General features: G+C 27.5%; 1 protein-coding gene across 1 annotated transcript in view; it reads right to left on the bottom strand.

Annotated features, from left to right (window-relative positions):
• Positions 1–2,007: 2,007 nt before the first annotated feature.
• Positions 2,008–22,211, bottom strand: part of LOC100209819 (uncharacterized) — a 33,891-nt gene continuing 13,687 nt past the window's right edge. The window contains exons 2-11 of the mRNA XM_065807406.1: positions 19,928–20,103; positions 10,833–10,996; positions 10,647–10,752; positions 10,092–10,284; positions 9,353–9,448; positions 8,991–9,095; positions 8,771–8,851; positions 3,316–4,309; positions 2,335–2,383; positions 2,008–2,219 (exon numbers count right to left, since the gene is read on the bottom strand). Coding sequence (XP_065663478.1) covers positions 2,075–2,219; positions 2,335–2,383; positions 3,316–4,309; positions 8,771–8,851; positions 8,991–9,095; positions 9,353–9,448; positions 10,092–10,284; positions 10,647–10,752; positions 10,833–10,996; positions 19,928–20,103 — 2,109 coding nt within the window. The 3' untranslated portion in view covers positions 2,008–2,074. The remainder of the gene's footprint in view (positions 2,220–2,334; positions 2,384–3,315; positions 4,310–8,770; positions 8,852–8,990; positions 9,096–9,352; positions 9,449–10,091; positions 10,285–10,646; positions 10,753–10,832; positions 10,997–19,927; positions 20,104–22,211) is intronic.

The following is a 22,211-nucleotide window of genomic DNA, read 5'->3' as shown; positions in this document are numbered from 1 at the left end:
CTTCACATCGAGCGTGGACTGAGTACTAATTGAGTAGTAACTCAATTAAACTTTAATAAAATAATCACTAGTTTTGTAAAGATTCCAATCTTTAAAAAAATAGTTAACCTATCGAGACTTTAATATCGGACTAAAAGTGTATCAATGTAGTGTAACTTACTTTTAATTCTAAGTTTCTATCTTTGTGTATACCTTATAATTCATGATAAATCAAATATTACTGCGGTCTGTATTAACACAAAAGTTGCGTTTTATCATTCAATTTATTTTAAATTATTGAGTAAATTTGTAAATTAATAGATAGTCTTTTGCATTTTTGATATTTTCGTTGTATGACTATAATCACTGACAACCTACGTAATTATTGTCATAAAATAAAAAATATTCACATATATTTTTCTAGCGATTGAAAAACTTGCAAAACTGAAACTTGTCTAAGGGGTTGTTCATTGAGTCTTGATGTTGTGACGAGGGTGGGGAAGGGGTCAAAAACAGCCAAAAATCGCGTGATGTAATTGATGAACGACCCCTTTGACAAGTTTCATTTTTGCGAGTTTTTCAACTTTTTCCTCTAATCAGGAGATTATTCATTTTGTTTTGCATGTATTTACCAAGGTAAATGCACACAACATTCTTTGAATTGATTCACCTTATGTGCTCAAAAAACATTATCATATAATCCAGAAATCCAACCAATTCAAAATATTTTTATATTTTGCATTTACGCCAGTAACACATGCAGTGAGCAAGTGCAAATTTTTAAAGCATTAAAACAGCTTCTCAGACAAAAACCTCATACGTTAAGTAGTTGTAAACTTTTAAAACTATATTCTAAACAGATTTATTTTCAAATAAATATTTTTAATACTGCATTTTATCAATGTTTTCAGTTTCTAATAAATATCTTTTACTGACTAGTCAGAAAAAAAAATTCAATAAAAGAATTAGTCGAGAACTCTATCATAAGGTAATAATTTTATATCAAATCATAAAATTATTTTACAAGTTTTATGAAACTTTAAACATAATATCTGGCAATATCATTGCGTGATTATGTGGAAGTGTAAACCTTACCTTATTTTGATTTTAATAACTCAGTTTTTAAAACAAAATAACAAAAAAAAAAACACTCTGCGCATGTCTGCGCACTAATTACATTCTATTTTACAGAATAGATTTTTTAATTTTCCAGATGCTTCTTTTCATTATATACAGGTACAATAATGATTCCAAAAAAGAATTGATATCTTCCTATACAGAATTCAACCAATGAAAGTTTATCTAGTATTTCTATAGTAGCAAAACAAATTTTTTTGTTGGATGGAAATACCGGTAATATCATTTGGAAAAATTAAGTCTCATTGTTTATTGATATTATTGGCTCATCAAACTAGTTTTCAAGAATATATCTATCTATCTATCTATCTATCTATCTATCTATCTATCTATCTATCTATATATATATATATATATATATATATATATATATATATATATATATATATATATATATATATATATATATATATATATATATATATATATATATATATAACATTAGTGTTGACATCTTTTATAATTAAATAGTGAATGTTATATTATTAAGAAAACATCAAATAATACGAGTTCTCTTAATACAATTAAAAATTTATTATTAGAAATTTTTGTTGCATTATGGTTACCAGCATCATCCGCTCGTAAAACTATACAAAAAAAAAATTCTATAATTTTAGGAGCTGATATGCTGGTAACCATTAGCGAAATGTTCTAATAATAAATTATTAATTATATTTCTTAATATAATAATTCTCTTGAATTCGTATTATTTGATGTTTTCTTATATATATATATATATATATATATATATATATATATATATATATATATATATATATATATATATATATATATATATATATATATTCCTGGCTTTTTTTATTTATATTTAAATAATTACTAGTAAATGAAAAAGTCGCGAAATTTATGGAAACTGACATATAATAATTCTTTTTTTAAGATTTGTTTTTAAATTTATTTTATTTACACTTTAATAGTGCAAAAAGAAAATCAAATATCACACCATATAAGATTTAAACAAATTTATAATGATGCGCTGCCCTTGCCTAACGTAAAAAGCATTGCGTAAATTGCGAGGTAAATCGTTGGGCTGAGTGATACTTTCATCATTTTTCATGTTTTTATCTAACACATCGAGTACACTAAAAATTGAAATATTTTGACTATTTTAGAACTTACATCTAACACATTAATAATTATGAATATAAAACCGTCATCAGACGTAAAATAAAGTTAAAAATAGATCAAATTACTTACAACAAAATTGTTTCTTTCCATTCTGGTTTCATTAGTTCTTTTAGTTTTTCTAGACAAAAAAACAAACATGTTTTATCATATTTCGCTCGAGAAATATAAGAACAACGAACATCTTTGATAAAAACATCAAACGTCAACGTCAAACCGTTGCATGAGAATTATAAGGTTCTACCTGCCTTTTTTTTGTTATATAATAATTTAGCAATTAAAGTTTTAATTAATAATTAACAACAAAAACAAACAACTTAAAAATTTAATATATAATATTAAATCTTTATCATGAAACAATAACATAAACGACGTATAATTTATAATTATAAAGAATAACAGCAGTAAAACATTCTAATAATGAAATATCGATAGTAAATTTCTTAAAAAATAAAAAAAGGCAGATTGTAATTGTTATGCATAGAAACATTTTTTAATAAAGTATTTGACTAAACTTAAATTTAGCTTCAGACTTCCATAATTTCAAACATCTGGATAAAGTTTAACTTTTCATTAACTATCCGTCTTTCATTTGAATATGGTTTCTTTAACTTAAACTTTTGCTATACCCTGATTTTTTTAGTTATAACCTGAAATCCAATGTCTCCTACTATAGATGAAAATTGCTTAAGATTTGCTCAAAGTTTGAAAATAACTTTAGTAATTTGAAATTGTAATTATATAAAATTTTCGTATATTATTTTCGTCTATGCAAAACCACATAAATCTAATTGCCTCGGATAACTTCCGAGGCAATTAGATTTATGTGGTTTTGCATAGAGCTGCGCATTAAGAAAACTAACTAATTTAAGTCAAAACCTCAAAAATGAAAAATCGGACTTAGAAGGTTTCGATAGTAAGCCGACGATATATTAAATATTCAAGCAGGCATTTACTTTAAATGGCTGTTTGAATATTTAAAAACAAAATAAAAAATAAATAAATTATAAAACAAAAACTAAATATAAAAACGGTAAATGTTTAATAAAATACCATATGACAAGGAAAAAGGAAAGCTCTCTTCAACAAATTTTATGTCTTCTTCTGACTCATCTGCACTTGAATCAACATCAAAAACAGTTTGCACATGAGATAACAAATTATCTGATACATCTTTTGCGATATTGGATTCTGGTAAACTCGTAAACGGTGTAATTGAACTACTTGAGGAATTTAAGTCCATTGTGATTTGATTAGTATTTCTGTTTTCACTGCAACCATTGTCTAACAGATTTTTAGATATAGGGCGCACATTTGTTATCGTATTTTTAGCGTCAATAGAACTCATAATAAATATTTCTGAATCTTCTTTATGATCGGAATCAGCTTCGAAATGAGATAAACTAATTTGTTTATTTCCTTCACCACAACTAGACAATTCAACTTTTTCTTCATCACAACTAAACATTTCAACTTTTTTTTCACATTTTACATCGTCTGCTGCATCATTCATTTGATTTGCTGTTATATCTCCACATGTTCTCAGCAGTTTATTTTGGTCCGAATTCGAACTTGCACCACTTGAGAACAGTTCAGACTTTAAGTTAATTTGCAAATCTGAATCATTTTCGTTATTATAATTGCAACATTCATCTCCCTTTTTATTTACATTATTATCTTCATCCGATTCATCTATAATTTCAATAGTGTTTGATGTACTACTGCCAACGTCAAGTTCAATAACAGAACATTTCTTAGAATTAGAATACTGACATGACAAAGGTGAGTTTGAAAGTAAAGGTCGTTTACTGCTAAATGCATTTTCGTCAAGTTCATTTTCGTCAACATTTTTGCGCTTATTAAAATTTTCAATATCCATCTCGGTATCATCTTCCGTAATATCAATGACTGTCATTCCCAATGAGTTTTTTTCTGTTTTTTTTGACAGGCGTAACTTTCGTAATAATTTATGGTAGAAAGAATCAGGACGTTTACTTGCACGAGTTTTTAATATCTTTTCCAGTTCATGATCACTTGCATGAAATATCTGAAAATAATAGAAAAAACAGTTGTTGCACAATACATTGCATATATTATCATAAGAAACTCTATAACTATTCCCGTAAATACTTTTAAAAAAGTTAATAAATTTTCTATTATCTGATTTTTTTAATTTAATTAAATATATAATCTCATTATTGTTATTACGATTGAATATAATATATACTTTGTATATAATATATGCTATTATGTTTGTATATAATATATGCTATTATGTTTGTATATAAATATATTTTTGAATGTTAACACACAATGTCACGTTCAACAAAATATTTTTGATTTTTATTATTATCAAATTTACTTTATGTTTAACCTCTTTAGACTATTAATTTAAAATACACAGATCTATAACTATATGAGGTAGACCACCAAAATTAGTGAAACAATTTTTACACTAAAACTGCAGTAGTGGTGTAGTTGTAAGCGGTAACATTGTAAGTAAGAAGTTCCAAGTTTGGTCCTCTACATGTTAATACTGCGCAAAAATTGTTTTTCTGTGCTGTCTCCTTGTTTGTCAAGATAGGTGTTTTAACATTAAAGGGTTAAAGAGAATTTTAACAACAATTGATGATTGTAACAACAATTAAAAACAAAAACAAAAAAAGCAAAGAAAAAAATTGTAGCCTCCTCAACTATAGTGTTGTCCAAATTTAAAACTAAATTTGATTAATTATGAAGTAATGCATTATAAAATTATAAATATGATAAAATGTTATATTAAGAATAAAATCTATTTAACACTACGACAATCACCTATTTTGATGTTTAGCAGCATGATTGTTTGCGAGTTGCAACACTAATCAAATTATTGCAAACATGTATTGACAAATTAAAATAATTATTGGCAAGTTCTATATACAATAACTAGTTAGAATGAAAGTTGCAACACTAATCAAATTATTGCAAACATGTATTGACAAATTAAAATAATTATTGGCAAGTTCTATATACAATAACTAGTTAGAATGAAAGATCTATTTCTGGAAAGAAAGTAAAAAGTTTTTTTTGTTTTGTTAAAAAATGTTAGATTTATTTTAGTTTTTTTTAAGAAAAAATCAAATTTACTCTCAACAAGAATGCAATTAACCACAAATTTTGATGGAAAAACAAAACAAAAAAAATTAAGTTGGATGAAAAAAAAAAAAAATTAAAAAAGATGCAAAGCAGAGGACTCAGCAAGAGGGTAATCATTCATCAACATAGAAAAAAATAAACAACTAAGTTCTGTTTGGGTTGAAATTCACCAGCTATTCATTCATAAGCCCCAAGCTGTCACAGAAAGATATTGGATTCAAAATCAACTGCCCGCGATCAAAAGTAATAAAAAAATGATACATTTTTGTAAAGACTATTGCTTGAAGTGGAGAAAAAGCAGTAACAGGATGGTAACATGTGATAACTAAAAATCTGGACAAAATTAGAAATGGTATAACTTTTTAACGGAGTCATCTTTTTTAACAATTTAAAAAGTATAATAACAAAAAACATCTAAATAACAAAAATAAATAGATTTATAAGTTTTTCATGCTATGACGACAAACAGTGTCTACTCCTGTAAATGTGGCGATGTACGCCGATGTACACGTTCTATGTCAATTCTTTTGATTGGAAACTCTATCCGCTTTTTAAGTTTGCCAAGGTTTTCAGCTTGCCAGTTTTTGTTGTACACTTATCTCTAAGTTCAGACCAAAAATCTTCAATTGGACGTAATTCTGGCACATTAGCGGGATTATGCTTTTTTTGGTGCAATTTCAATATTTTTTGCTTTAAATAACTTTGTACTTTATGTGAATAATGCGATGAAGCTAGATCAGGCCAAAAAACAATATTGTCATTTTTATGTTGTTTTTCAATGAGTTTCTAACAAGACATTTTGAAATATACACATCTTCATTGACTGCTTGGGCTGACGGAGCAATGTACTGCTGAGATATTCCCTTTGTAGAGAATGCAATTCAAACAAATAATTTTGGCTCAAATTTGTCTTTTCTTTTTAACCTTACATCATTTGATGCTGCATTTATGTCAGAAGAGTAAAATCCAGCATTTCTAGAAATATTAGTGTTGCTCAAATAAAAATATGATTCATCATCAATAATAACAATTTTTCGAAAAAATCGAAACCAACCTGCGGCACTTTGAACAAACAGCTGCTTCTTGAGCTGGTGTTCTTTTTGGTGTTTTAGTTTTTTTACGATAACGAATGCTAGTTTTTTGGTGAATAATTTTTCATATGTACGGTTGTGATATATGAAATCGTTTTGCAAAACCACACTGTGAAATACCATCCTTTTGATCAATCGATTTTTTTAGGCGCTTAATCTTTATTGCTTTGCGACCACTTCCGACTTTTCTTTCTGGTCCTATATTGTTCTCCTTTCTTTTAAGTATATTATAAATAGTAGATTTTAATATGTTCTCCATTCGAAAATGATTTACAATAAAGTTTTTGTTGTCATCTGAGGCAAATCCAAAAATGCGTACACTCATTTTCTAAGAGTCTTCGTTATAAGCTTTTTTTTTTCATTTTTAATTATTCCTAAAAAAATTATTTTTTAATAATACATTTAAAGAATTAAATTTGCAACAAAATAGAAGTGACTGCAATTATATAAAATTTTTCCTTTGTATTTTTATATTTACACAAACTTTGTCCAGATTTTTAGTTATCACATGTTATTCAGTAAATTAAAAACACCATCCCGCCTAATCATTGTTATATAGAGAGATTTATAAAAAAGGTGGCATAATAGTTTATACTTTTTAAAAAGGTGATGAGATGGCATCCTGCTGCATCTCGCCTCATTTTAAGCACTGGTCAAGACTTAAGGATATAATTGAATCATCAGCAAATAGACACTTTAACTTTAAACTTTATAGGTAATATAATTAGAAAGATCAATAAAATAGATAAGGAAAACACAGAACCAAGGATGGAGCCTGGTGGTACCACAGAAGTTACTAAGAAATGAAGGAGAGTGTCGTTTAACAAGGACAACTTCAATATTGTAGTTAGAAAGGGATGGATTCAATAATTTTAAAAACTTTCCGAGATATACTATATAAAGCTGTAGTGGTGTAGTGATAGAGCATTTGCTTCATAAGTAAGTAGTTACAAATTCGATCCCAACCATCTCCCTGGTAGTATTGCACTCAACTTGTTTTTCTGTGCAGTGGCCTTGTTCGTCAAGTTTCGTGTTTTAGAGTTGAAAGAGGGTTGTAACCACAATAAAGCAGCCTCCTTTACTGTTGTAGCCTTCTCAGCCTTGGTGAACAACATTAATAAAAAAAAAGTAAGCTTATGAAGAAGACCAGTATACCAAATTTATTTAAAGTCATTGATATGTAAAGAGCAACAAGTTTCACCTTACTGCTTCCACCTAATTCACAATATAACCTTTCTTTTAACAAGTCAGAAGTAGAACTAAAGGATTGAAATTTGCATTGATTAACAATTGAGTAAGCTGTTTGACTCAAGATGAAATACTAGAAGTTTGTTGTTTAAAGACTTTTGGTAATGTAAGACTTGCCTTGGGTTATAACATTGTTCAAGATTTAAAAAAAAGTCTTCTGAGATTCTGAGTTCTTCTGAATCTAATTTCTGAGATAAAATATGAGGTTTAGTAATCTGAGAATGGACTTTAGTGTCAGACTTTTTCCGGTGCAAAAGTCTGACATAAAGGTAAAAAAAAAAGTGAAGGTCTGTTCTTGCATCAAATACCTTTTTGCATCAATTTCTTGAACAGAGGAATAAAAAACGCTGGCCCAAGATTCATTATAAAGAAAATCACAAAAAAATGCTGTAAGGTAGCAATAAGAAGTGCAATGATAGGGTTTGATGATATGATGATATATAGAAGTGCAATGATAGGGTTCTGAGTAAATCTGATGTAGAAATAAGTTTTAGTGAGATAAACCATATAGAGAAGAACAAAGACTTGACCTGAATCACATAAAGAAGAACTAAGACCTGTTACCTGTATACCTGAAGAAGATCAAAGAGAAACTGAGCACAAGCTAGGGTCAGAGACAAGAAACAAATTGAGTGAAGGTAAGTGATAAGGGTTGTCTGGAGGATGAGTCAAAAAAATAACTGTTTAAGTAAGAGACAGAGAAAATTTTGAGATTTAGAGCCAGCAGGGTCAGTGGTACTAGAACCAATACATTTAGTGTGATGAGCATTAAAATCATTTACAGCAACAATGTTGGCAGCAGAATTAAGAGAAAAAATTTGATAAAAATAATATCATAATGGCCATGGGAAAAAGGAGAGGAATAAAGAACAAAAAGATTATTTGTTTATACATGTTGCAGTTAAAATTTTCAAAAACAAAAAGATTATATTGTATGTACATGTTGCAGTTAAAATTTTCACAACAAAACTTACCCTGTAAAACATTTAATTCAAAAATCTGATCAATTATTGGTAATCAATGCATTAAATTACCTTTAAAAATTGAATTAAGTCAGGACCACATCGCAATCCATTTTTATCAAACATGAAAAAAGCATCTACTTCAGCAATACCCTGACACAATAAAAAAAATTAACTTAATTTTAAAAATATATTTTTGTGTTTAAATAATTACTTTAAGTAACATTATTTATTTAAACAAAATTTAAAAATATATTATAACTATTTTATTGCAACTGATAAGATACCCTACAGTACGATTTAGAAGATTGATTTTGGCAAGTAAATAAGGATCGTCATTTGCTGTTCCATTTTTTGATGTCATAATTTTATAAAAATCTTTAACAGGAAGTAATAACTATTAAAAAAGCAACTTATAATTAATGATAATAATAATAATAAACTATAATTAATAATAATAGGAAGTAAAAATTACTAAAAAATAATAATTTGTTTAAAATCACGTTTTTGTAAATTTTATTTTAATTTCATTGTATCATTTTTAACTAATGTATTTTATAAATTTTATAAGTAATTTATTACTATCTATTTTTATATTTATAATTATATCTATAATTTACAATTATATCATAAAACATAAATGAAAAAACTCACCGAATCATATTGATTTGATGGCATTTCAACATACCCATACATCTGAAGCAACTCAGTATTGCCTAGTTTGCCAAATGTATTGAAGACTTCTTCTCCCTTAAATTTAGTTTAAATTATTTTTTGGCTGCTATAAAAATATCTGAAAAATGTAAAAACAAAATGTAAAAATTAACAACTTAACTTTCAGATGATTCTACAAAAATACAAACTGGCAGTAACAAAAAAAGATTTAAGTAAGTGATTTTTTAAATAATTTTTTGTTGTTTTTTTGCTTTTATAAAAGTCCTTCATATATAAATGATACTTACTAAATCCCAAACCCTTGCACAATGTATATACTGAAGTCTTACAGCTCCTTATTTTACCTTGACAACATTATGTTATGATGTTTTATGCTCATGTGATTGCGTAATGGCAGAGCACTGGCTTTGTAAGCAAGAAGTTGTTTGTTTGTGCAGTGGCCTTGTTCGTAAAAGTTTTTAGAGTTAAAAAGTGGAGAAAGGGTTGTAACCACAATAAATTAAAAAAAAAAAAAGTAGCCTCTTCAAATATAGTGGTCCAGAAACATTTTTTGTGACTTTGTCTATTTCTCTATTACATCTCTAATATTTTTAAATATTAGAGTATATATTACACTGTATTACACAGTATATAATAATAAAACTGATATTCAATGTTTTGCTTCAAAGTCAACAGAAAAATAACTATAGATAAAAAAAATATTGAAAAAAAAAACAACCTTTTTGATCCTTCGTATACTAATCATTTGTAAATTGGACTTGTGAAACACTAAGTGTGCATTATTGTTACTATGATGGTTCAAGATATCTGCCATGGGGACCATAGATGGTGACTCCTCATCCTCTGTAAAACTGTAGGCCATCACAAAAGCAACCATACGTTTGAAAAACTCAAGGTTGTAATTCTCTAGACTATGTTAAACATAATCTTAATTTTTTATCTTATATTCCAAAAAATATTTTAATGCTATCTAAAAATGTTTGCAGCATATTGAAACTGTTTAACTATATATTAGGTATATATTGTATCTATATTTCACTTTATTAAAATCCTAACATCTTTTTTTTTTTACTTATTGAACATGCTTAACTTTATATTAGGTATATATTGTCTCTATATCTCTCCTTATTCAATTCTCTACATCGTTGTTTTTACTTATTGAACATGTTTAACTTTATATTAGCTATATATTGTGTCATATATCTCCTTATTGATATCCTCTTTTTTGTTTTTTTTTGTAGCAAAAACAAATTAAAAAACTGCAATAAATTACCTTCCAAATAAATCCTTGTTTCTTCTGAGAAACAAAAGAACAAATTCTGCATACTCTGTCTCAATATTTTCCCGGTCAACAATTATGTCATTTAACAAAGGCATACCTATTTGAAAATATTTTAAATTTTAAACAGATCAGTTTTTGTAAAAGTAAAAGAAAACAGTATTACCAAAAGAAACATACCTTGGAACTCTAAATTATACTCTTCTTCCTTCCAAAAAAGAGGATGCCCGAATTCACTGATTTCAGGTACTAAAAGCAAATATGATGCCCAAAATGAGTCTTTTTGGTTAAACTCCCACATTAATGTAATCAATAGAGGTAACCAACCACTGCTATCATTCAGACTAAAAAACCAACAACTGTTTTAAAACCAAAAAAATCAATTTTTCTATGATAGAGATCTATAACAATTTGCAAATATAATTTATTATGAAGATATTTTGAAAAAATTAAGTCAGATGTATAAAAGTCTAACCAGACAACTAAGTCTACATAAACATAATAACTTATAAATTGCTCTAAGTTTTAAAGTTACAAATTAAACAGAAAGGTTTTTATATAGAATATTTACTACTTAATAAGTTTCAATATTAAATTTCTTTATTGGTCAATTATTTCAGAGTTTTCCGATTCAAAGGCGAGTTGACTTGGCTAAGTATTTTAGAAGATTCTTGTCAACTTTTTTGAGACAGGAATTTATCCTATTATGAAATTGTTTTAGATTTCTTGCCTGCCAGTTTTTAACATTAGTAAGGGACCGGGGTTAAAATATGACTGGGGCCAGGTTTGATAAAAATAGCTAAGACAGGGTTTGTAACCAGGGCTGCATTAACATTGATACATCCTAAAGTATTTTTTTTATTATTCAAAATTCATGTTATATTTTATATATATATATACATATGAATGCATATTTATAAACAAACATTATCATGATCAACACGATCATCAATATAAACACCTCAAGCATTTTATTTTTTAACCTTAAACTCATTCATACAATAATGCACTCTCTCCAAGTTTTCTTACTTCTACCACTACCATTTTCTCCTGAAGCTGCTACCTCTCTACGTGCTGATACCCAAATTGCTTTATTCTTATTTGACATAGATTGTTTGATACAATGTTTTTTCTAACCTCTGCCTAAGATTATGGCTCTTTTTCTTGTCTTGATACCACACATCCATCTGATCATCATCTTCTCTTTTGACAAATACTACATCTTTTAAATACTAAAGTTTATATAAAAATGTAAGGATACTGTATGCCAGCATCAAAATAAACACGTATATAAACATGTTTATATCCATGTTTATTATAAGGAAAACTTTCAAGAGTGTTATTAACTAAAGTAAGTCTAAGATTTAATATCAAATTCATGAGTTTGATCTTATTATTTCTCTCCAGAATAAGACAGAGTTATTTGAAAAGAACTTTTCCTCTAAAGTTAAACAGATTAACCAATTGTTTGACATCCAAATCACTCAGGCTTCGAATGCTTAAGTTAATTCTCAATTAATCACTTCTACAGCTGGTGGTTCAGACAAGATTTCTATCATACTCTTACAAAAGTGTTCGTTATTATAAGTGCTAAATAAGTAGTCCCTAGTTTTAAAAACTCTTTGAAAACAATTTGACCTTTTTAACTATCCTACAATTAGTCTTCTATCTGTTATTAGTTTCTTTATATAAAGGTTTTGAGATTATCCAATCATTTCTTTCTAACTGCAGTTTCAAAGTTGATCTTGAACCTACACTTTTATTTAATTCCAGTAACTTAAAGGGTACTGTAAGGTATCTGTGCTTCTGTATTGTTTATCTACAATAACAATCTACCTGAAAATCTTACATTTAAAGTGACTCCATTTGCTGACAACTCAACTTTTTTCTTGACGAAAAGTCTTCACTTTTTGATTGCTTAGAACAAGCAGCTGATTTTTGACCTGATCTCTCCTCTGTAACAGCTTGGGGCTTGCAGTGGTTTGTGGGTTTTAACTTCTACAAAACTCAGTTATTTACTGCTAACAACTGTCACAATATTGTTGACACTCCTATAGTGACAAATAACAACCCTATCACTTTCAGACAAGGTCAAAAAGCACATTATAAATGTAGTTAAACCTACTTTATTTGCGGAGCCATCTTTTTCATTTTTCTACAAATACTATCATGGTCACTGCTCAAACAAGTTACTATCTCTAGTTTGATCAACCAAAACTCATTCTTGCTTGGCTTCTTATTCAGAAAGTCGTATCTTTTTACTGTATCTGTTCCTTCATACTATAAAAACTGTTATTAATCCAGATTTATTCCTTGCACATCAACAAAAAACTCTCACCTATCTTTACATTTTCCTGACTCTTACAACCTTCAACTTTTAAAGTCTGTTAAATGTTTTCTGACTCTTTAACCATATCCTCTATTTTCTAGTAACTTAGAATTTAATAGTGGTTGCTAGAAACCTTGTTGCAAGTGAAAAAATATCAATTTGAAGCAAATTAATTCTTTTTAAACAACTTTAAATTTTCAGCAGAAAAGTAAACCAGGATTGTGTTTACAATTAGAATTATATCTTTCATGTAAATACTTTCATTTATGAAAGTGTTGTATGGAAGTAGATGATGTAAGTAGATGCTAGATGACATGCTACAAGTGTTGTATGGAAGTAGATGATGTAAGTAGATGCTAGATGACATGCTAGAAGTGTTGTATGGAAGTAGATGATGTAAGTAGATGCTAGATGACATGCTAGAAGTGTTGTATGGAAGTAGATGATGTAAGTAGATGCTAGATGACATGCTAGAAGTGTTGTATGGAAGTAGATGATGTAAGTAGATGCTAGATGACATGCTAGAAGTGTTGTATGGAAGTAGATGATGTAAGTAGATGCTAGATGACATGCTAGAAGTGTTGTATGGAAGTAGATGATGTAAGTAGATGCTAGATGACATGCTAGAAGTGTTGTATGGAAGTAGATGATGTAAGTAGATGCTAGATGACATGCTAGAAGTGTTGTATGGAAGTAGATGATGTAAGTAGATGCTAGATGACATGCTAGAAGTGTTGTATGGAAGTAGATGATGTAAGTAGATGCTAGATGACATGCTAGAAGTGTTGTATGGAAGTAGATGATGTAAGTAGATGCTAGATGACATGCTACAAGTGTTATATTGTATGGAAGTAATGTAAGGACATGCTAGAAATGTTGTTTATATATATATATATATATATATATATATATATATATATATATATATATATATATATATATATATATATATATATATATATATATATATATATATATATATATATATATATATATATATATATATATTAGGGGTAGTCAATTTGAGGAAATTTTCAAATCTAAAATACCATACACTAAAGATTTGGGTTTTTCAGGTAAGTTATTTAGTAATTTCTATAAGGTGGAGATTTGACGAGACCCAGCTTTAGTAGCTCAAAGAACAATTGAACTGTTCCATTTGTTGTAGTAGTAAATTATTTTAAGTTTGATTTTTTAGGTCAGTAAAAATTAAATAGATTAATCTAAATATGTATAAAGAAGAAGAGTGTGGTCAGAAAATAAATATGTATAAAGAAGAAGAGTGTGGTCAGAAAATAAATATGTATAAAGAAGAAGAGTGTGGTCAGAAAATAAATATGTATAAAGAAGAAGAGTGTGGTCAGAAAATAAATATGTATAAAGAAGAAGAGTGTGGTCAGAAAATAAATATGTATAAAGAAGAAGAGTGTGGTCAGAAAATAAATATGTATAAAGAAGAAGAGTGTGGTCAGAAAATAGGAAGTAAAAGAACACTCAGGTCTAAAATTCATTATCGAAGAAGCAAAGCCAGTCATTAAAGGTAATAACTAGTTTTAGAATGAATCCCTTAAGCTAAAAAATTTAGCTAAACTTTTTATTTCTTGTTTTTTGTAAATAAGGCTGTTAGCTTACAACAAGGATGGAAATACTGCAGCACTTAGCTTACAACCAATCATTCTTCCCAAGAACATCAAAAAAAGCCACTATTCTTGCTTGTCCTCCTCAGAAAAACTTTGAAAGATGTGCAATGAAAAGTAAATGTGATTGTATTTTGGCCAAGGTAAAAGAGCCATGGTTTAAAGCTAGATTTTTTGCACTAAACGATCAAAGTCTAGTAAAAAATCTTTCAAATCTGGACAATGAATATTTAAAACTTAAGAAGCAAGAAAAAAGGGGATCCGCTGCAGATTTGGCAAAGCAACAAGATTTTAAAGTTTACCTGAACAAAATTTTCTGGGCTGGCATTCCTGATCTTAGGAATACAATAAAAAATGACAAAAAAAGATCTGATTCAGACAAGCTTGACGATTTGGAGTTTCTGGAGGACCAAGAAGGGGAAAGAAGACTTATGCTTGGATACAGAAAAATAGTATGTATTTCTTTTTAACCAAAAAACAAAAAAGATTGCTAGGCTTTCTAACCAACTTACTTATAATTTACATGCCACTTAAGACAGTTTAAAATAAAAATAGCTTAACAAAAAAACAATGTTTACTCACTATTTCAATCTCTCGTATAATTAAATTAATTTAATAAGTAGTAAATTTTTTGTTACATTTTTAGGCAATGGAGAGTAGCAGAAAGAGAAAGCAGCAAGTGAAACAACGATATAAAGAATTAGAGGGTACAACTAATGTTGAGATTAATAAAGATACTAGTGGGGACTCCTCGAGTGATACTGATTTTGATCCTGGAGAGTGGTTTTAAAGAAATGTAATAAATAGAAATAAGAAAAATGAAACATGCAAATCATAATATATGCATGGTATCAAAAGAAGATGTTCAACAAGCAATGAATGAATCCCCATACTCATGCATAGTGCATTTTGATGGCAAAACATTAACTGATAGACTGGCTGTACTTGTAAATATTGAAGGTGAGACATACTCACTTGGAGTACTTCCTTTACCATCATCCTCTGGTGAAGATCAGTGCAATCGTGTAATGGACCTTCTTAAGGAGTACAACCATGAATCCAAAGTAGGAGGAATATGTTTTGATACTACTGGAAGGAACACTAGGTTAAAGAAAGGTTCTTTAATTAGAATATCCAGCAATATAGACAAATATCTTTTACTTATTGCATGCAGACATCATGTATGTGAATTAAGAATGGTTCATTTTTGTAATTCAGTTTCAGATGAACATTCCACAGGACCAGATAATCCCATTTTAAAAAAAACTAAAAACAAATTTTGAAAATCCTGATTTTAATTACAATCAAACAGAACTGATAAAGTTTGATTGGAAAGTAGTAAAGGGAACCATTCTTGAGAAAGCTGCGCAAGAGTCTTTGAACTTTTGCCAAGAATACATTACAAATGGAAAAGAAAATAAAGATTTTATCAGAGATGATAGAAAGGAGCTTGCAGAACTTGTTGTAATTTACCTTTTTTCATCTTCAGTAACACTAAGAAAACCTGTAGCAGTTCATCTTGCTAGGTTCTTATCCAAAGCACTTTACTACCTAAGGCTACAGCTTCTTTCCAGCCATCTTGAGTTTGTAAACTAGAACAATAAACTCAAGACAGAAATCTAATAAGTGAATTTACAGTTTGCTTTTATGCCAAATGGTATTTACAGGCTAATGACGCTATTAGAGCTCCCTTTCTTGATATAAAAGCAATACACCTAATGCAACAGTACCAAAAACTTTGCGTCAAACCAGATGCTGTCGATGCAATTTTAAACTTTCTTTACAAACATGGTTGGTATTTAGATTCAACAATGATTCCTCTGGCTCTGTTGGACAATAATGTCATTTGAGGAGAAAGTAGATCTTGCAAAAGCAATTCTATTTTTTTAAATGCCAATTTCAGCATGGTGCAATACTAAAAACAAATCAAAAATAGATATAAAAGATAAAAAAAAAAAAGGGAGACAAAATTAGTGAACATCCTTCTTCACTTGCTCTGTTGGTTGATGAATTTTCATAACTTATGTTTGATAGAATTGGATTAGAGGAACAAAGGATAAAAGATTGGCTTTCGCTTCCCCCTGAGTTTTGGTTTACTCAATCTGCTTTTAAAAGCTTTCAGAATTAAGCTAAATCTTTAACTGTAGTAAATGATCGTTAATAAAAATCTGTTGGAATGATGCAGCAATTTATTCACCAATACAATAATGAGGAAGATAAACAGAACACATTACTAACTGTTGAAAAAGTTCGTTGTGCTTTCAGAACACCTGGAAGAACAAATAAACTTTCTAAAAGTAAACTTACAGAAAGCTTATCTTCACTTGATAAAAGGAAGAAAAGTGGTGAAAATGAACATAAACACAACTGAATTTCTTTGCTTTTGAAACTTAATCCAATAATATAAAACTATTATCAAATATTGTAATTTTTTTAAATATAAATATAAAAAAAAAATTTTTTTTTTAAAAATTACGAAACCATATATTTATACAGGTAAATAAATATATAGGTAAAAATAAACATCCCAGAAAAATAAGAATTTCAAATTTTTTTGAAATTCTTTTTTTTTTAAATTGAAAAATGTAATGCATTAAATAAGAAAATTGAAGCAATGACTTAAGATGGATGGAGTAATGTGCATATAATGAACCCATAATTTGTGTCTATGTAATAGCAAATAATATTAACAATTTAGTAGAAACAATTAGTATTTATGGTCATTCCGATACTGGTGAATATCTTACACAATTGGCAAGAAAAGCAATAGAATCTGTAATACACAAATTTGGATGTACAGTAAAATTGTGACTGACAATGCAGCTAATATGAAATCAATGCGAAATGCAGAATATTTTCAAACTTGCAAAAAGGTAAAAAAAAAAAAACAAGTAACGCTGCTGAAATTTTTAAAGAGCTGATAAAAATGGTATCATCTTTATCAACTGAAAAAAATATATATATTGGAAACTAGATATCCTCAGACTGTCAGTAATGCTCATTTCCTTGCAAACACACTAGATCCTAGATGTTTGGACTTAATCTTTCTGAAGATGAAAATGAAGCTATGATAACCTTTGCATATAAAGAATTCAGGAACTTGTTACCATTAATAAACAAGTTGAAAGCCAAATCTACTCTATTCAATTAAAACTATTTGTATAGTGAATCTGTTTAAAAAAATCACAGAATGATGGAAATCTCTAAAATTTTTAGACTGCAACATTATCATGGATATTGAAGGTTTGTTAAACGCACTTTTGGGCTTGTTCATTTCAAGTTAAGAAACAAGATAGAAGTAGAAAATGCAGTAAAGCTTGTTTTTAAATACAGAACATTAAATAATGTATTGGTTGATGAATTACAGCAGTAATGTTGATAGAAAATATAATTTACTCAAGTAAAATGACTAATTCTTTTTTTTAATTGAAAAAGTTGGCCAAACATGGCTTTTTTTAAAACAAAAGAGTTTAAACCAAAAAAATCACGGTTTTTTTGCAACCCTGAAGTGAATTAGTTTAATATATATATATATATATATATATATATATATATATATATATATATATATATATATATATATATATATATATATATATATATATATATATATATATATATATATATATATATATATATATATATATATGCCAGTATTTAATAAATAGTAAATGTATGCATAAATTTGTAATATATAAAGTATTACAAGTTTTTTTCTAGCCCTGGCTATAAACTCCTGCTGAATACTATAATTTTGCCAGGGTCAGGTTTGCAAAAAGTCTCATTTTTAACCAGGGCCTGGTCCTAGTCACTTATGACTTTACATAGACCATTCTTTTTGGAATACTCTAAAAATCTTCCAATGGTTGACATTCTGGTATGTCATTAACTGGGTTATCAATTTTGACCAAATAATTTATGGAACTCTTGACTGTTTTGGCATAATGGGATGAAACCAGGTCAGGTTAAAATAAGTATTGGTTAGTAAGCAATGGGGGTTGAAATTTGACTGGGACCAGGTTTGATAAAATATAGCTTGGGCAGGATTTGTGACCGGAGCTGTATAAACATTTATACATCCTAAAGTATGTATTTTTTATTCAAAATTCATGTTATATTTTGTATATATATGCATATATAAACATCATTATAATCAACATGATCATCATAATCATCATTAACGACATCATTAATAATCTAGAGCATTTTCTTCTCATAACTAAAGCTCATTCATATTATATGTAAGGCACTCTCTTTACTCTCTCAGAACTTGTAGCATATTGATTATATTTGTTGCAAAACATCTAATTTTATAAGTTTGAACTAAAAAAACTCAAGCAAAATACAATCAGTAACAAATAGAATATAAAAGCAGAAATTTACAAGAATGAACTTTATAAAGGTAAAATAAAAAGATCTGCAATGTAATTTTTCAAGAACAACAAAATAGTGAGTTAATTGAACTTGCTTACAAACTTCAAGAAAAATTATTACACATATTGAAAATTTAACGTGTAACTTCAAAAACTCTGAAACTTTTTTTCTCTAAGAATTCAAAAGTTTTTTATTAGAAAGAAATTAATAATACTTTTCATACAAACTATAATATTTATAAATAAATTTCTTAAGAAAATGAAAATTGAAAAAAACCTAAAGCATTTCTCTACTCATAAAGAAACAGCAGTTTCATTTTCAAACCACAGTGTTTTTAGGAAAGAGAAAAATACCAAACCATAATGTCTTTAAGAAGAAGAAAAATACCAGAATGTAGTATCTAGAAGAACGAAAAATATACCGAACCACAGGGTCTTTAAAAAAGAGAAAATGGCAGTGCCTTTAAGACAGAGAAAAATACCAAACTGAAGTGTGTTTAAGAAAAGGTTTCTTTGGTAAAAATACAAAATTGCAGTCTCTTTAAGAAATAGAAAAACTAAACTGCAGTGTCTTTAAGAAAGAGAAAAATGTCAAACTGTAGTGTCTTTAAGAAAGAAAAAAAAATACATTCAAGAAACCATTGCCACTGAATTACTGATTAAAACTGAAAATTAAATAATAAAATGCGTATTAATAAGTAATAGGAAATTAAAAGTAATAAAACAAAATTAATTAAAACAACAATGATTTTGAAAATTTTTAAATTGATATTAATAATCATAATAATTGATTGAAAAAAATTAACATATTTATAATTCAATAAGACTGTAAAATTTTTGACAGCTTTACAGAAAACATAAGTTGATTTTAATGTGAGAACAAACTTGCTATAATAGTAATAAAAAGTCTAATAAAAGTTAGTAAAGCATTTATACCTTTTCCCATGAGTATCAAGCCATTTTTCAAATTCATTCAATCGATTTTTAAGTGTTGCTGTATTTTGGTTAAGTAGAAGTTGACGTGGCACAGTGAAAAGCACTTCACCTTTTTTTATATCTTCTGTAGCTAACATGCCATATCGATGACTGGTACCATTGAAATCAACTTTAACCTGAAAAATATAAATCAAAAGCTACATTATTTTATTATTTAATAAAAGTTATTATTTAAGTTTGTGATGTAAATGTAATTATTAATATCCTATTTTAATACATATATTAATATATGTATAAAAATTGATATATATCAATTATAAATATCCTTATTTAGAAATATTTCTATATAATACAAGACACAAATTTATTAAATTTCATCACAAATTTTTCAATTCTTGTAACAATTTGCATCAATTAAGTCACATGTTGATATTTTACTATTGCTAGGTTTTATAAATAAAGATTACTGTATAGTTGCTAGTTGTTAAGTCAAAAGATGTATATTGAATTGCTATTGTTATGTTTAATATTTATATTGAACAATTTTTGTAACAGTGGTTAAAAGTGGTAAATGAATAGTAATAACAGCTTTTATATTAGAGGAGCTACTCAAGAGGAAAAGCAGCTGAAACCGTGCTTAAAAAAAAGAAACAGAAAAAAAAAAAGTTATAAACCATAGTAGAATAGAAGTTTTGATGAAAACTAGAAAACTAGAAAATAAAGAATTAATTGAGAATTTTAAAATTATAAAAAAATAATAAATAAGAATTGTAAAACAATTTTTTAAATTGAAAATAAATTTAAAAAAATTAATTTCCTTTAATAAATTTTTTAACATTTTTCTTGTGTTTTAACTAACTTATTTAATAAATAAGGTTTAATTAAATGCAGATTTAACTGTACATGAAAGTCACTAATGATTTCATAATGAAAAAGTTATATGCGGTGGCTTTAGTAGACATGTATAAGAATGTATTTACGTGAAACGTATTAAGAACGTATGTATAAGAACGTATTTACGTGAAACGTAATAAGAACATATGTATAAGAACGTATCTACGTGAAACGTATTAAGAATGTATGTATAAGAACGTATTTACGTGAAACGTATTAAGAACGTATGTATAAAAATGTATTTACGTGAAACGTATTAAAAACGTATGTATAAGAACGTATTTACGTGAAACGTATTAAGAACGTATGTATAAGAACGTATTTACGTGAAACGTATTAAGAACGTATGTATAAGAACGTATTTATGTGAAACGTATTAAGAACGTATGTATAAGAACATCATTTTTGAGCTTTTTTGCTTTGAGGTTTTTGCATAAGTTATCTGTTTATTTCTATGAAAATTATATAAAAAACTTGGTTTTATACTTGTTACAAGCATATGTTTATAACGTTAATGTTACAATAATATATACATAACAAGCGTCAATTTTTTTTTTGCAAAAACATTGCAGTTTATTATCCAATTAATAAATTATTTTTTTATAATGATTTTGTGTTTTTCTTTTTAGTTACAATGATAATTATACTTTTGAGAGAAACAATTATACTTTTGCGACAGATGTAAATTGTTCCCATAAACCGTTTAAGGGCAGTGTGGGTGAAAAGGAATATATACTTCTGCATTTATTGCATAAAATATGTATTAACAAAGTCTGCAGAATTTAGAATTAACAAAGTCTGCAGAATTTAGAACTAACAAAGTCTGCAGAATTTAGTATAAGCAAAGAATTTAGTATTAAAAAAAGAATGGAGCATTAACAAAGTCTGCATTATTTAGTATTAACTATGTCTGCAGAATTTCACTGGCTTTAGAATAAAACTGTTTAATGATTAATGAATTATGCCTAAAATATTTTACACACTATGTGTTAAAATAAAAACTTATATCAATACATCTAACTTATATCAAATATATGAGGCTGCATTATTGAAAAAACCATTAGTGAAAGATTGAGTATATATCTTGAGCAAAGTTTAGAAGTTATGTTAATTTCAGAACTTGTAAAATTTGCTTTCCTTGATTCTAGAAAAAACAAAGAGATAGATGTTTTTAATAAATAAATTGAACAATGAGGACTACTTTGTTTAGAAATTTTTTCTATCCCATCGTGTGTGGGGAGGTATTAAATATTATTTTTTTAACAAAAAAACATCATTGGATAGTGTTAAATCTTAAAAAAACAAACAAAATCTAAACTAAAAACTGTTTTTCCTTATTGTTCTGTTGCCAGAACCATTTATATAACAGCATTTAAAGGGTTATGTAAAT

This window comes from Hydra vulgaris, chromosome 10 (genome assembly GCF_038396675.1).
Source record: "Hydra vulgaris chromosome 10, alternate assembly HydraT2T_AEP".
Classification (NCBI taxonomy): Eukaryota; Metazoa; Cnidaria; class Hydrozoa; order Anthoathecata; family Hydridae; genus Hydra; species Hydra vulgaris.
This window is presented reverse-complemented; position numbering and strand designations above follow the sequence as displayed.